The 17,278-nt window shown below is 40.3% G+C and overlaps 1 protein-coding gene and 1 long non-coding RNA gene across 3 annotated transcripts; one reads left to right on the top strand and one right to left on the bottom strand.

Annotated features, from left to right (window-relative positions):
- The first annotated feature begins 64 nt into the window (after positions 1 to 64).
- On the top strand, positions 65 to 556 carry LOC117758151. Its single transcript, XR_004613238.1, has 2 exons — positions 65 to 222; positions 472 to 556. It is a non-coding gene; the product is annotated as an uncharacterized LOC117758151 (long non-coding RNA).
- Positions 557 to 1,246: 690 nt separating this feature from the next.
- Positions 1,247 to 16,687, bottom strand: mut (methylmalonyl CoA mutase). 2 transcript variants are annotated; one of them, XM_034579553.1, is made up of 13 exons: positions 16,558 to 16,651; positions 14,164 to 14,593; positions 12,851 to 13,218; positions 12,563 to 12,720; positions 11,110 to 11,281; positions 10,763 to 11,011; positions 10,412 to 10,523; positions 8,884 to 8,999; positions 7,298 to 7,413; positions 6,252 to 6,383; positions 6,009 to 6,156; positions 3,583 to 3,750; positions 1,247 to 1,979 (listed from the first exon to the last, which is right to left on the bottom strand). In XM_034579553.1, exons 2-13 carry the CDS (start codon positions 14,555 to 14,557, stop codon positions 1,851 to 1,853), a joined length of 2,262 nt encoding a protein of 753 aa, XP_034435444.1. In that variant the 5' UTR covers positions 14,558 to 14,593; positions 16,558 to 16,651; the 3' UTR covers positions 1,247 to 1,850. The 2 variants fall into 2 exon arrangements, with proteins under 2 accessions (XP_034435444.1, XP_034435445.1); XM_034579554.1 differs by having other exon boundaries at positions 1,841 to 1,979; positions 16,331 to 16,687.
- Positions 16,688 to 17,278: the final 591 nt, after the last annotated feature.

The following is a 17,278-nucleotide window of genomic DNA, read 5'->3' as shown; positions in this document are numbered from 1 at the left end:
CCACTCAGCCAGAGCTCAGGGCGCAAAGACGAGAAGCATCAAATTCAAGGAGGAGGGGGTCGACCAGAGACTAAATACAGCAACTCCAAACACTAGTTGAATAAGAGTGAAACAGTAACTCCACAATAACTATGTACTGCAATATGTCAATTTAAATCTTGAACACTAGGATATTCCCAAAAAGTTGTCCAGTAGACGAGTAATCAAGGGAGCCATAATCAGGTGTAGGTTTAGATGGTTATACTGGTACAAAGCACTGGTATTGTTATGGTGCTTTAGGGCAGCCTTAAATATACAGCGTATAGCAGCCGACCCAAGAATCGCCTCTGTGGACAATGAATGAAGTTAAATTTCAATCACTGGTGCACTTATTTCCATAACTGAGTATTTCAGAAAAAAGGTTACACAGTAGTCAGATACACGTCCACATGTTTTATTTTGAGCAGAGCACTGAATCAACATCTCACATAGAAAAATACTGTCTATGACTATATAATCAGAAGCTGGTTAAATGAAACATGATGCAGCAAAGAAAGAAATCAAAACAATGCAACATGTCAACATGACAGTGTCCATGAACTTAAAAGTATTGGCTCTAAAGTTTTTTTTTTTTTATGTGACTGAATTACACATTACAAAGTTTATAACAATGTCTAATGTTTTATATTGGATAGCCTTGTAAACCATGGACTGTAATGCTTTTATTGTGAAATGTAGTGTCCATATAGTGGAGATGAATAGAAATTTCATAATAAAAGCATTACATTTCAATGCTCATAATGCTGTCTTGTGTTTTATATTGGATGGCGTTATAAACCCTGGAATGTAATGCTTTTATTGTGAAATGACAATGTATTTCCACTACTCCGGCACTAATCACACTCTGCTACACACATTTCATAATAAAATCACCATATTCCAATGTTTATCATGTTGTATTATGTTTTATATTGGATGAGATTATTAACCCTGGAATGTAATGCCTTTATTGTGAAATGTCTGTCAACAACACAGGCACTAATAACAAGTCATTGAAAATAACACACATTCATTTCACAATAAAAGCATTACAGGGCTGTCTTGTGTTTTATATTAAATTGCATTATTTAGATGAATAGCAAAGTCATGATGAAAGCATCATATTCCAAGGTTTATATTGCTGAACTACATTTGATACTGGAAGGCAAAAAATGCTGAGCAGCTCATCTCAAGGCACACAGTAAATCCCCATTTGCATTAATGTAAATCATGATCTATTCTCAAGTGAGTATCAGTCTTAAGACAGTCATTAATATCAAAGAACATCACATTTAAATCTTTAGTGTTAGTCAATAGTCCAGGTTCATGCTTGTATTCTGGGATTTCAAGGATACTTAATCCTACAATTCACACTTGAGCAGACTTCACAGTATTGTATAAATCACCATTGAAAAGGTTATGAAGACACTATCTGTGACGGTTTTTCTTTAGATGTTATGTGGTTCCAAACAATAATAAGAGAACTAAACAATTTTTGTGATGAGATATTCTTTCTTTTGTGAAGTTACAGCAAACTGTGAGGATCCTATTAGTGATAAACTCAAATCTGATGTACAGAGAATTGGTTTAGAGAACCGTGACATCCCAGCTGGTTGCTACTGACTTTGACTGCGGCACACGCTGTGAACTCCTAGCAGGGAAGGACATCTTTGTTTTTCACAGCCACACGCGACCAGTCAAACTGAAAACTGTACAGAAGAGTTTACTCTCACTCATAAATCTATTGTTTGTTTGCGACACAGCACGAATAGACAGCTTTAGTTGGAGTTGCACTTCTTTTCCATTTATTTTTTTATTTTTTCAAAAAGAGTTCACATGGCCTGTCGGATGTTTTCCAGACTCTTCTCAATGTTGTCAATGACGTCCACTGCAGCCTGTGGGATCCTGGTTCCTGGACCAAAGATGGCAGACACACCGCTCTGGTACAAAAATTCATAGTCCTGTGAACACACACATACAGACACACACAAAAGAGGAAGAGGAATAGTTTAGACTAAGGCTGCATCCATACTACTACATTTTAGTTTGAAAATGCACCTGCTATCACATGACCCACTTCGGGTGGAAGAAAACTACTGGCATTAGCCTCAACGAGCAGTGTGGAACAGAACAAAGATAATCAATAACAAGCATTGCTGACCCTGATGATGATGACAATGATACAACTGTTGCGTAGGAGACGCGCGACTACTCAAGCAGTTCCTGTGTCCACCGGCACGTGCATGCCCAGTTTACGTGATGTACCTTCTCAGGCGGGTTAGTATGGACAGGGATTAAAATTGATACTGAGCCAAACCCTTTCAGATTGGTTTAGCTTGAAAAAGCCACACCCAAGCAAAAAGGTGGTGATATGGATGTAGCCTTAGAGCAGCTGAGGAGGAACTCAACCCTCTTTACATCGTAGAAAGATTGATGGGCACCGTCCCTATGAGGTAATGCTGTTGATTAGAAGGTTATGTGACTATAATTAAGAAATGGGATGAAATGTGTTTGACAGAGAATCACTAAGAATGAAAGGAGCAGGATGATTAGAAATGAATCTGCACTGCTTGAAATCAAGGTATCCTATTGTGTGATATTGATAATTATATGTATCAGGGGAGTTCCTCATCCCAAAAGATTGGTCCTCTGTCAACAAGACACAAGATGTTAAGTAATGTTTTCCAATGGCACAGAGAATGCTGGTGGCCATGCTGGAGGCTATGTAGACAGAGTGTGCCTGAGAGAGTTGAGGGGGAATTTATTTATTTATAAAGATTACTGTGCACAATGCTGTTTCAGTATTAGTTAGTTATTATTATTATTAGCATCCACATGAAATTGAGGTTGGGTATTGCTAAATATTATCCATACAAACATGAGCTTTTACTTTGCCTGTTTTCCACTCTTGCCATTCTCTAATAGATGGGTAATACTGCTATTCAACTGCTTCTGAGAGGCATAGCTAAAGGGTGCAGAGTGTGGTAGCATTATCAACATGACTACCAGGTCAGAAATGTGGAATCTTTGTTATCAGACTGACACCTAGAACTCACGCAGCCTTTCCAAAGATCTTTTAGAAAGAAAAAAATCCTCCAGAAGTGCTTCATTACTGAATTGTGCTCGTCAAACACAGATAACATTTGTGGCTGTAACTGTGTCCACACCTGCTGTGAAAGTCGAGTGGGCTGGCTCTATCAGATAACACGGCTAATTTAAAAGACTCCCGCTGTTATTTACTCCAATGTCATGTGCCAACACAACAAAGCCCAGTTATCTCAACTTTGGTTCCACACACGATGGCGATCTTGTTGATAGCGCAGCAGCTTCATTGTGGTCAAAACACGACTCTCATGCCTCTCTGAAAACAAGGCAGTGAATCAGAGGAGGTAAGCTCCCTGGTGCGATTCACAAATGCGTGCAGACGACAAGAAAGCTGGAGCGGCACTGTTATTCCTTATTATCAGATTATTCCAATCAAGAACTACATTTTGTAATAAGTTGTTTTTTACTTGAATAATGAAGAATGGAAATCTAAAAATAATCATGAAACTCAGAGGTCACCTGTGGTGGGATGACACCTCCGCAGATGACGAGGATGTCTGGCCTGTTGAGCTTCCGTAGTTCCTTGATGAGCTCCGGGACCAGCGTCTTGTGTCCTGCAGCGAGTGTGCTCACCCCGACGCAGTGAACGTCTGCGTCGACCGCCTGCTGGGCCACCTCAATGGGAGTCTGTGCACCACAAACACAGAGGGGGAAAAACAAAGAAAATACGAAAGAGCATTAGACCCAATGAAGGTCTTTTAACAAATACTTCAATGTAATTTTTATTTGCACGCTTCCTTGCAGGACTTTCAGTAGTCGATTAAAAAAAAAAAATATATATAAAATTGATAATTAGGAAGTTACTATATTACTGTATTCTATTCTGCTTGGTAAATACTGTGTATAACAACAATTATGTGTTCATAGAGGACTTTAGCTTATGAAGCAGATTAAAAAAACAGCTACTTCATGACTTGCATGCTTCAGTAACGTTGATAACTTATAAGTCGCTTGCAGATTAAGTAAAAAAGTGTTCTTTGAGTGTCCTCAACAATGCCTCAGAGATTTCAGATAAGTAAAAATCCTGTTCAACATAATGCTCTCTTCATTCAAGAATACAGTACATCACAAGCAACATCGCTGATGCCCGACTTGACTTTTAAAGTTGTGCGCTCCTGGAATCGTTTGTTAAAATCTTCATGCAGTATCACGTGGTGCTCAGGAGTTATCCTGACCCATCATTGGCCCCAGCACTTTCCCCAAGGCCATTGTTTTGGAAGCACTGTTGAAAATGACGGCCGTAACATGCAAATGCATGTTGTACGATATTTCATTATGTATTTACTCATGTAAATGGAGTGCTGAGAGTAAGTCAATATATTTAATTAAATGAAGAGCAGCAGTTGTGTATTTTTTTGAATAGCCAAAAACATTTTTAGACCAGTTTAAGAACATTTCACATCACAATGTCAAAAGACAGCAAACTTGAACGCCAAGTTATTCTAAGCCATATTTAGCAACGGCCAGTTCTCACAAAGAATACGGGTTTATTCTTCTTCAGAAGTTGCATCCAACGTTGTCTGGTCGACATTACATTTGTAAATGTAAACTTTCAAAGTTAACTTTTTTGCCTTAAAGTAACACCCATTTCCAGTACGTGGTGCAGCCGTCCCCTCAAGCAGCCTAGCTCTGTGCTACGCTAACTCCGTAACCCCCACATCTGGCTTGCTAACACCATGAAAGGTTCTGCAAAGAGGTTACTAGGAAATCCATTGTGTAGTTTTAAGTTGATGAGCTAATAACCTTCCTGCTTTCTCACCATATTCATAATGACTAACCCGAGCTTTTAATAGTTATTTTTCAACTTTGCCTGTCAACAGTAGATCATACTCCTTTTGCAGATTTAATCTTTGTTTTTGAAGTTCAGGAGACGGTATCGTTGAGTTTTGTAAATCTAAATCTCTGATTGATTTAATGAGTTGATCTTGTTTCTCTCTACGTAATTATAATTTCCCCCCTAATGACGGCTTTAAGAGACTCCCAAAGAAGAGAAGGGGATACATTATCTTTTTGGTTATGTATAAGAAACTCATCAATAACTCTATTTATCACATCACAAAAGATTTTATCCCCAAGCAGAAGGGAATCCAACCTCCATAGGGGACAGGGTTTTTTGTAAGAGATTAAATGATTAAATGAAATTACTGGGGCATGGTCAGATTCTACTATTGCAGAGTATTCTATGTTAGCCACTGAAGGAAGGAGAGTTTTATCAATAAAAAAAGAATCTATTCGAGAGTAGGTCTGGTGGGCATGTGAATAGAAAGAAAAAATCCTATCAGTGGGGTTCTTAAACCTCCAGGGATCAATACATCCAACCTGATATAAAAGCCGACAGGGTCTTCGCCATTTTCAAAGGCGGTTTTAAAGTAGGGTTGGATCTATCCAGACTGGGATTAATTAAGCAATTCGGATCTCCTCCAAATATTATATTATGAGAGTTTAGGGTAGGAATATTGGAGATCATTTTCTTTATAAAATTTTGAAAAAGTGAACCTGAAATTATAATATAACGCCGTTTGGATCTGAGATAATGTCTGCTGCAGTAAATTGTACTTTTTTATGAAGAAGAATGGCCACCCCCCTTGATTTACTATTAAAAGTAGAGTGAAAGATTTGACCAACCCAAGGTTTTCGTAATCTCACTTGGCTTCCTGTGGATATTATACATCATCCTTCATTTGTCTTGCAGCTTTATATTTTAACCATGTATAGCCATTGTCTGAGGTGACGTAGGCAGCAAATGACCAGTTTCTAAAGTAAAAAAAGCACTCTAGAGTTTCTGTTGACTGAATCCATTCATTTGTTCTAACAAGATCCGCGAAGCAGCAGCCACGCGCTGCAAACGCACCCAAAGTGGCCTTGGCTTGATGTTTGACACTAACCTGAAACAGTGGGCCGATGTCCACGTCAAAGCCCAGGTCGGCGAACCCTGTGGCAATCACTTTGGCTCCTCTGTCGTGACCATCCTGTCCCATCTTTGCCACCAGCAGACGCGGGTTCCTGCCCTCGTGTTTGTTAAATTCTAAAACTCTTAAGATTCAAGAGAAAAAACAAACTTAACTTGGCTGAAATACAGGAAACAATCCACCATGATGATCCAGATGCTGTTTATTTTTATGTTCTACCTATTGTGGGTCAGGGCGATCTCTTCATTCTCCCCATACTCGCTGCGGTAAGCCCCGCTCACCATCCTGGTGCTCGCCTTGTGTTCACCAAACACTCTCTTCATGGCGTCAGTAATTTCACCAACGGAGCATCTGTAGAGAGGAGCAGACAGCGTCTTCAAAAATACGTTTTTATCATTCCAATGATAATTAATGCAGTGCAACCAACTCATTTTGCATGCAGCGTGCTTCCTTATCTGTACGCACCTTCCTGTATCTGAAAGATTCACAGGTCTACTTTACTACAACTGTTGCATTGGAGTAATAAAACAACAACAATCAAGTAGCTTCAGTATAATTTGTAAATGAAAAGTGAAAATGACAAAGTTTTGGTAATATGAAAGTATACAGCATTATATATATATTGAGATAGATTCAAGGTCTAACAGTCTTAAACTGGCATGGGATGTTGCTGTGGTTGTAGATGTGATGTGAAGTAATCCTGTTTGTGCTGTGCCACTGCCTCCCACTGGCTGGGCTGAGCAGCAGTTATATGTAGGAAATGTAGATGTGAAAATAAAGCAGAGTAAACTAAGACTCGATGGTCCCGATAGACTCATGTTATACATCTCACGTGGAACAAGCTGCGATACATCGACTATATTCGATGTATCGCCCACCCCTAATCAGATGTGATTGAACCTTCCCATAGAGCATGCATTTAGCCCTCTTGAATAAGCCCGGTTATTTAAGGAGCGGCCACATGACAGCCTCGGTTATCAAGAATAATTGACCACAAACATACTGGTCAAAGTTCAGTATGAACAGAAGAGCTTTTAAGAAAAATAACCACAATGATCATGCTACTGATGAGTGAATGCGTGTAGGATAAGATCACAGCGGACGCTATAAGAGGAGACACTATTTATGAGGCCGGAAACCTACGAACCATTATCACAAGTATGTCTGGTATCTGAGGCTAAATCTATGCAAACAACAAAGTGGTCTTTGCAATTTGAGAGTATCATGACTGGGGGGGGGGGGGGGGGGGGGGGTCGTCGTCTGACCTGGCTCGAGCTGCCTCCACAGCCAGGGCTAAAAGGTTGCCCTCCCTGGTTCGGGCACACTCCTCGATGGCTGCCAGGCACTTCATTGCTGTCTCAGGGTCACGAGTTTCCCTCACCTACAAGACATAAACATGGCATTCAAAATTTGATGGAATTCTCTAGATACAGAGTACATGACAATGTCAAACCTTTTTACATTCGTATTTACTGTTTAACCATGAGAATTACATCAAACAGCTCATAGACTTTCCTTGCAGCAGATATTTGGTTATTAGTTCCACACATGTCTACCTGCTAGAAATGTTGATTGCATTTAAAAATCATGCCATTAAAACTAGAAATGTAGACCATAGATTTTGACTTCTTGACCTATATTTTTAGGATTCCGACGCACATGCAGCACTTCTTCTGTGTATCTGCCTACAAACTGTATACTGTACAGACCAGACCACACTGAGCACTGGACCCACAGAGACTTTACCTTATTTTCCACACACAATCACCTGGACATGAAATAAACATGGCAAGTTTGTGACAAAGATTCAGCATGGAAAGTTGAGCTATTGCATCTGCACCACACATAGACACCCCAAGTACTGTGTCTATGCTTCAAACTAGAGCCTTTTCGAGACATATCAGTATTTTCAATTACAGAATAAACAATGCAGAAAATGTTTATTCACTAAATTCAAGTTTTACTAGGGCACTGCCTGTTCTAAACATCCCTGTGTATCACTGCACTTCGGTGGGCCCTTAAAACAAGTGTGAGGCAGATAAACGGTTCTCGAGATATGCGTTGCAGATGGACGTTCAGTTGTTACATATATCTATATATCGGCCAATATATCAGTATCTGAAGTTTTTTACTCCCCAATATCGGTATCAAGCCCATCCCCACATCTTGTGAGTCCAGTTGTAGAGTCATGAAAACTGATTCAGTATCAGTTCTTCAACTCAAGAAGACTCTTAGATGAGAGGTGAAACAAATAACTACAATCTAGTCGATTCAGCTCCTCTTGTAAAACCATGACCTGGATGACTGAGAATCTACACAGACATCACCTTTAATTTCATTCTGCTCCACAGATTTGGCCGTCATGTCCTACGGCATCAACACTTCCCTGTTTCCAAATGTAATCACATTTTCATGCACATTGACCTTTCACCACAGGCGAGTGAACCCAAGATACTAAAGTGGCCAATGACCGCAGGTACAGAAGTGTTCTCCTGTCAGTTCCAATACTGAATGGCTTCCAGCGGGGTCAGTTCACATTAACGTCGATTAAGATCGAAAGGAAGAACACTTGGACAATGACAAGTTGACTGCTTGATTTTTACAGAGGGGAAACCATCAAATACAATGCCAGGTAAAAAAAAAGTTTGACCTGGTGTGATTTTTCCTGAAACTACAATCACATACATGCAATTATGTGACTATCACAATTTTTTCTCAATATTCTGTTGTCTTTTCCTGCTTTTATCAGCACTTTGGTTTGTGGTATTTTTTGAAAGTTTCATTAAAAAAATATATTTATCTTTTAGGTTTTATTGGTTTAGCTAGAAGTCAATTAGGAAAGATCACTGACCTTTTTCAGTTTTTCAACCTGCTTCTGTCGTACAGTAGTGTTATCTATGGCCAGCACCTCGACACTCTCCTCTTTCTCCAGACGATACTTGTTCACACCGACAATGACTTCTGATCCTAAAAAGGAAAGGACAAAAAAGGAATGAACAACAAAACCAATAGCAAAAACCAATAACATCTGGACCAAAAAAGTGTACATTTGTCAACAACGTTTCAGGATTGTTAGAGAGAAGACAGAAAGAAAGAATAAATCTTTACCAACAACAAAAAAAAAGCTAAAATTGAACCTGAACACATCACATAACAGTAACCAACAAGTGAATGAGAAACATTAAAGACAGCGTAGGCTCTGACCTTATCACCCTTAATCCCTTCTTCTCCTTTAAGTCTGTTCTCACCTACATGCTCCAGTAACCCCTCAAACCCTTCACCTCATTCAAGTTATCCCCACTGAATTTTAACTTAAAAGTACCCAAAGTAAATTTGGGTACTGAATACAAAAAGCAGCATGGTGCTTATAATTCTCTATGTTCCCAAATAATAGTGAGCAGTGTCACAATCTGAAATCTATGTGGCAAAGCTGAAAAAATTCAAATTCATCTGCCAGCAGCAGAGACATCACCGCTAGTGGGAATCAGAAAGCCAATGAATAACAATATGGGCAGGTGTCAGGGGGATTAGAGAGAAAAGCTCGCCAGTGACTCGTGGATCTGTCCAGATCCATCACAATCATTTGTGGCTTTAGGGGTCATTGTAAAGTTAATTTCAAAGACTCAAATGAATTTCCCCGTAATAACATGTCTCCTCACACAAGGGAAAGAATACACAGAGTCAGCTGGAGTCAAGCTGTGATACGATCCATGCCATAGCTTTGCGGTACTGGCTGACAGTTTTTCAGATCTGGTCTTTGGGTTCTAAGGCCCATGTTCAGGTTAAGTGCACTTACAATAGGTTTAAATTTAAATATTTTTGCAGAAAATTTGATCAGAATCTTAGTAGTCACAGCTGCAAACTAAACATCACATTCAATTCACACTCAAATCAGAGCACGACTAGTAAATACTGGACGAAAGTGAATATTTAAACTTATTATAGTTTTACTTCAGAAGTTAACTTCTTCAAAGGTTTAATCCACCCTTAATCTTTTATGGCAAAGAGGACTAATCTCCCTAGCTTGAAAGTTTAGACGATACCGAGTATTAGGAAGTTTTAAAACTAAGGTTTTAAAAGATAGGAACCAGCAGCCATAAAGCTTGTTAAGAGGTATTCTGGAAAAATTAAAATAAAACTTGGTTTGTGGAAATACTCCTTAAGAGCAAAAATCTCAGGCTGTGTTGCAGTTTCTTCAAAACATTCTATGAAGGGAAGATTAGGACAATAAATTCAACCTTTCACGCTTAACTTGGTGAGAAATGTGACCATTTTAGATTAATTAACAGCAATGTCCCATGCAGGCCTAGGTTAAGACATGACGTAGAAACTAGCAGAGGAGCAGGACGTATACATGAATGTATATCTGAGTGGTGTACCTGAGTCAATGCGGGCCTGTCTACGTGCTGCACATTCTTCAATACGAAGTTTTGGAATGCCCTCTGCCACAGCACTGGCCATGCCTCCCATCTCTTCAATCTCTTTAATGAACTGTACAAATGAAAACACAGGTTGTGAATGAGTTTCTATGATGATGCATTACTTATGTAGTCACTTCATGTATTATGTTATTAACCTCACTAAAACTCAACAGGCAAGATGGTTCTAAAACAATATTTGAACAAAGGATTTCAAAGAGAGAAATTAGACCTAAGCTGTGTGGCATGAGTCAATTTAAGGGTCGAAAAAACCCTCCTTAATTTCAGAGGAAGCCAAAGCAGTTGACAAACCTTCATGGCTGTGTTGTACACGTCCTCTGTGAGGGACTCCATCATGTGCGAGCCTCCCCAGGGGTCGGCCACGTTGGGAATGCCCGACTCCTCCTGGATGATGATTTGGGTGTTCCTTGCAATACGAGCGCTCTTCACCGTGGGCAGGCCCAGGGCTTCATCAAATGAGTTGGTGTGGAGTGACTGGGTGCCCCCGAACACAGCCGCCATGCCTTCAATCACCGTTCGGACCACATTGTTGTATGGATCCTACGAAAGGCGCCACAGAAGAAAAATGTAACTGCTGTCCATTCAGTTTGACTTTAACACTTTGTTAAAATTCCTATATGACCATGACTTTTATTTACTTGTTCGGTGAGGGACCAGCCTGAAGTCTGGCAGTGTGTGCGGAGGAGAAGAGACTTTGCATTCTTGGGCTGGAAGTTGTCCTTAATGAGCGTGGCCCACAACCTCCTGGCTGCCCTCAGTTTAGCAATTTCCATGTAGAAATTCATCCCAATGCCCCAGAAGAATGACAGTCTGACAGCACACGCGACATAAATTGCAAAAGAGAAAAGTAATCAGTCAATAAAATAGAAAGATAAATGGGAACTGATATAAATTTTGCAAAAAAAAAATATAAGCCAGTGCAGTCAAGCCTTTTTCAGACATTAACTCAGGAGGATATCTTCATAATTGGGTCCAAACTTTCTCTGGAGTTTGCCTTTCAAACTTAACAACACAGCGGGAGATTCTCTGCTCAGACACAACAACAAAGAACCCTCCAGAGCACTCAGGTGAGGGCAGCAGACAAAAAAGATGTAAACATATAAATTCTGCAACGTAGCTCACATGTTTTTGTTTGCAGCACATCTACGCTGGCATTAGCCTTATCACCAAAAACACTCTTTACATCTTTGTCAGTATTCTTTTTTTTTGGGCCTCAGTCAAGTGTTAGAAAGATCATCAACATGCACATATTGCCTATTGTGACGTTCTCAATTAAGTTGTTTGCTCAACCTACAGACACAAACCTAAAAAGAAACTCAGTTTTCAAAGATAAATGACAAAGAGAAGCTGTAAATCCTGCAAATATGAGCGAAAGGCAGAAGATATTGCTCAGCATTGCTTCACTGCCTTCGTTTGAAAACAGCTGAATCAATTAATTGATTTTCCGTTTCAGCTCTAGAATAAAAATGTGCTAATTGGACAACTGAGAAAGCATTTGCCTTCATTTTGTGAAGAAATCACACAAACCACACTGCAGAAACGATGTGCTTTGCTCCTATAACGGTTCACTGGAAGCCCACCACTGTGGCACTCTGAAAAGGCCATAATGTAATGACATCGCAGTCAATTGTTCAGTCTTTGCGCAAACTCAAGCGTGAGTACAGGCCGTGAGTCGTGCAAATTGGCTGTAGCAAGACATGAAAGCTAATGGTTGAAAAGCCTCCATGTCTCAAAAATAAGTGACATCTTTGTATTGATTGAGGGTGACCTGTGTGTGTGAAATCATTACGGGGAGTAAAGGTCAGGCCCTCGTAACCTCGCAGTCATCAAAGTGATGAAAGTACTGAGGACGTAATGGATGTAGGAGGCTAGGGACAGGAAGCAGAACATTTTATATTTCCAATGAACAGAAATAAGGTAAAGCCAAAGAGAATCACATATAGAGGATGAACTGTGAGAGTTTCTGCTCCAATGAATCTTAAATTTATAATATTATTTCATTGATCTGGCCAGAGTCATAAGCAACAAATATGTCAATCAATTACGTCAATCAGAATCTTTCACCTTCACACCTTGCTTAAAATTTTGTACCTTGGGGCAAACTCATCGATGGTCAATCCTGCTTTCAGACCGGTGCGGCAATACTCGAGGCCATCAGCGATGGTGTAGGCCACCTCCAGGATGGCGTCAGCTCCAGCCTCCTGAAGATGGTATCCACTGATGGATATCGAATTGAACTTGGGCATGTGCTGTGAACATGGTTAAGTCAGAGAATCAACAAAAGTATCATTTAATATGTAACGTTGAAAACGTATGAAATAGTTTTCGAGTACTGTTTGATGAATGCACATGAACAGGTGACGGTTAGCCGGTACATACCTTGGAGGTGTAAGCAAAGATGTCGGCAATGGCATGCATAGATGGTTCCGGGGGGAAAATGTAGGTGTTGCGCACCATGAACTCTTTCAAAATGTCATTTTGTATGGTGCCTGTCAATTTGGCTTTGGACACACCCTGCTCCTCTCCGGTCACAATAAACATTGCCAACACAGGGATAACCGCTCCGTTCATTGTCATTGAGACAGACATCTTCTCAAGTGGGATTTCATCAAACAGCATCTTCATGTCCTCAACTGTATCTATGGCAACTCCGGCCATGCCGACATCTCCGTGGACGCGGGGGTTGTCTGAATCATACCCACGGTGTGTCGGGAGGTCGAAGGCAACAGAAAGACCCTGCTGTCCGGCTGAAAACAGAGAGCGAAAGAAATTGATGGTTCGAGGTGGGAAAAGGAAGATGGGTGGCGTGAATGTGCATTACAGATGGGGTATAAAAAAACTACTTAAAACTCATTGCTGACAAAACAAGCAAATAAACCATGTGCAGTTTCTGCTGCATTAGCAGTCCATAACAATTATAACCACAAAATAAATAATTTGTTAATAATCTGTGTATTGACCAGACTCTATGTGATTTCACCAGTTTGTCTTGTACCAACCAAATATGAAGAAAAAGCTTCTTGTCAGCACCACTTTAACAACCCTATACTGTCAATTTTCCCAGTATAGACTTGTTAATGTTTTACTTTGCCTTAATTTTCCTTTTTGATTATTGGAATAAGTTGACTTCTAATTAGAGCATATGGAAAGCAGCTTTTGTTCCAGATGTCTAAATTGCTGAACACCTCTCGAGGCAAAATGGCAGATTTCAGTTCAAGAGTAATTAGGTGTAGATTTGAGACTTCCTTGTTTGCCTTTGCAAGCTTTGGTGACCTTAAAGGTTACAATTCTTCATCGAGATTCTGCAATAGTTTTGAATATATGACAATGCTACAGTAGTTTTTGTCTTTTTATCTTAATTTAATTTATCTAGTTGTACAATCTTTTTATTTAAATTTCATTAAATTAAATGTGTAGCCTCTTGTATAATAAAACAAATCTATAGTTAAATTTATGTTAAGTATGAATGTGAAATACTGTCCCTCAAATTTGTACTGGTGCAAAGTCAGCTATTGTATGTGAATGAGGTGATACCAGGAGATGTAAGTGACTTTGTGTACAGTTCCGATGTGTAAAAAATTATGTCTCACAAAACACAAATGCTGCCATTGTGGAATAAGACGACGTCAATGCACAAAAGATTGAATCTAAAGTGTTCCAGCTAAAAATGGAAAAGTACATAACAAATCTACCTTTAATATTATCTTTATAGAACTTGTTGCTCTCCTCCACGGTGCTAAATCCAGCATACTGCCTGATTGTCCACGGTCTGTTGGTGTACATGGTGGGATATGGCCCTCTAGTATAGGGAAACACTCCTGGCAATTCATCAGCACCGCCAGCTGTGTCTGCTCTGGTGTACACAGGCTTGATGTTGATTCCCTCCGGCGTGCGCCAGATCAGATCAGCTGGGTCCTTCCCCTTGAGCTGTTTCTTGGCCAGAGCAGCCCATTCAGGATGCAGCTCAGTCTGGTCCCGCCAGGGCGTGGACGTGTGGATCAGAGAGCGGTGTGTGCACGTGCAGACAGAGGCTCTAGCCAGGCGCCGGGCAGCCAGCGCTGCACATGCCCTCTGTGCGGTCAGCATGTTCCCTGTTGGCTCGATCAGACGCACATGGATCACCTGAGGAAGACATGAATGAACAGATATGAAGCAGTGAGCTGTTAGTTATGTTTGCATGTTAGCGGGAGTGTGTTTTTAGTCCAAGTGACTCTAAGCAAAAAACAAATCAATTTTAGAATTTTGATCAGAGATTAAGTCTTGTTTTAAATTTGATGATTTGGGTGATCAAGCAGCTGCCCATTTGACCCTCAATTTTCAAAGTGTCCTATTTTTTGCTCGTCTTCATGGCTTTCACGTGGCTTGAATGTTCAGTGGCAGAAGTACAGGAACTTAAATTCACTTCTGGAGAAATTTGATTATCCTAAACGGTATGATGCTTGTAAGATTCCATATTTCAGTCTGTTTGAATATGGGTTGCTATAATTATGCTACAAAATTATGTTGGAGTATTTCTTTCCCTCTCGCTCTCTCTCTCATTCTGCAGGTATTTCTGACTCCAGAGCTGCAGGATCCAGATCTCAACCATTATTTTGACTGTTAATGTAATTATTATTATTATTACTACTACCACTACCACCAACTGGTGCACAACTGTTCCTGGTCTCTCTCTAATCCCTCTCCCCCTCTCTCTTCTTTTTCCAGCCACCTTTCCTCTCCCCTATTTTTCTGCACTCACCCCAACCGGTCAAGGCAGATGGCCGCCCAAATTGAGTTTGGTTTTGCTCTTACTTTTAAAAAAAAAGGGAGCTTTTCTCTCCACAGTCGTTAAGTGTTTGCTCGTTGTGAGAACTGTTGGGTTTCTCTGTAATATTTTCAGGTCTTGGCCTTCATATGTCAAGTGCCTTGACATTAAGAATGTGGTGATTTGGCGCTGCAAAAATAGAATTCGACTGAATTATAGGTTTTTACAATTTTGAGCACCTCTCCCTGTGAAGGTCTCTGCACGGCACTGTTTCTGCGTCAGAAAGGCAGCCATCAATTCCGCATGAATGTCATCGGAGCAGCTTTTCTTTCAGACAGAAATTTACTGTCAGCGTCGGTTCCGAGCTCGCTGACACCTTAGTCTGCAGTTTAATTTGGTGGGAAACTACTTTAATGTACCGACCACTACCTGTTACAGACTACTTCAATATGTAAGAAAACAATCATCTAAAAGAAACAACAGTGGCCATCTGTTACACTGTTCTGTTTACAGTGTATATTCTGTTTACAACTGTGTATAATCTGTGTGCACTGTGTGTATTCTGTTTACAGCTGTGTATATTCTGTGTGTATTCTGTTTACAACTGTGTATATTCTGTGTGCACTGTGTGTATTCTGTTTACAACTGTGTATATTCTGTTTACAACTGTGTATATTCTGTGTGCACTGTGTGTATTCTGTTTACAGCTGTGTATATTCTGTTTACAACTGTGTATATTCTGTGTGCACTGTGTGTATTCTGCACACACTATATAAACTACTAAACTTATTATGAATTGTACTGATGTCTATTTTGTGACTGTCCTCCTTGCTGCAGCATCACATAATATGGAATCATCTTATCTTCACTCATGTATATTGACAGTGCATTAGAGACGGTACAGCTACTTCCCCTGTTTCACAGTCAATGTGAACACAGTTGAAACAGGCTTGAACACAGTCAGCAGGACAGATTACACGTCAGAAACATAAAAGCGAGGGCGTTAGCTCCTTATTAGCATTGTGACGTTTCGACTAGCTAACAAAACCGACAGACACGACACATTTGAGGTCACGAAAAGGAGCTGGGTGGTTAGATCACTGCGGGCTACTGACCTGACTGTTCCAACGAGATGTAACAGAGACAATAAGCACAACTTTAAATTGCAGCAACGTTAACTGCGCTGCTAAGCTACGCACTTGTTAGCTAACATCAGATGTAGCATCGCTACAGAGGTTAGCAGGGGGGGGAGACCGAGACGACAGCGACTGCCGTGAACCGCGCTGCTTAAATGCCTCCCAGCACTTTTGGGTTTTTAAATGTTTCAGGATAATGTTCTGACCTTGTCCTGTGTTGTTCTCTCATAAATTCACTAAAGGCGTGTGTCCGTCCGACCAATGAAGTTTCACTACACTGACATTCGACCAATCGCGTGCTGCGAACTTCGACCTGCGACACCGGAAGTAGATGTCAAAGCAAAGATTGTTGAATTTAGTGGAGATAAGCAACGTGGGTTATTGTTTGTGTATTTTCTCAAGTGAGTGTATTTAATTATACACAGTGACGTAACTTATATGGAAAATACATGTTGTAGCCTTTTATTACAGACACATCGTTTTGCATTACAGATTCCATTCAGAGCAAGTAGGACTTCACTCACTGCTGTTCTTCACTAGGCTGCTGATGACCTTCACCACCAGGAGGCGTTGTTCCTGTAGAAGCTCCTGTCAAGCACTGGCTCTCTTAAGGCATGCCCTCTATTATTAGTCAGAATGGCACAGTTTAGCAAAAACCTTCAGCAACAGTCCCTTAAAATTCCATCAAGCTGCACCAAACTGCACACACTCATCGATATCAGTCCCCTAAATGTGGCAGATTTTTTTTTAAAAGATCAATATCCATGAATTCTTCCCTACGTAACTGATGAAAATTACAAAAAGAAGATCCTAGATCTACCCCCACCAAATTTTCTGTCTTGGCCCATGTCCCATCCTTTCATCAATGGGACGATTTAGTAGTTTTCACGTAATCCTGCTAACAACTAACCAACCAACCGGACAGGG

This window comes from Hippoglossus hippoglossus, chromosome 24 (assembly GCF_009819705.1).
Source record: "Hippoglossus hippoglossus isolate fHipHip1 chromosome 24, fHipHip1.pri, whole genome shotgun sequence".
Taxonomy (NCBI): domain Eukaryota; kingdom Metazoa; phylum Chordata; class Actinopteri; order Pleuronectiformes; family Pleuronectidae; genus Hippoglossus; species Hippoglossus hippoglossus.
Note: the sequence above shows the minus strand (reverse complement) of the source record. Positions and strands in the feature narration are given on the sequence as shown.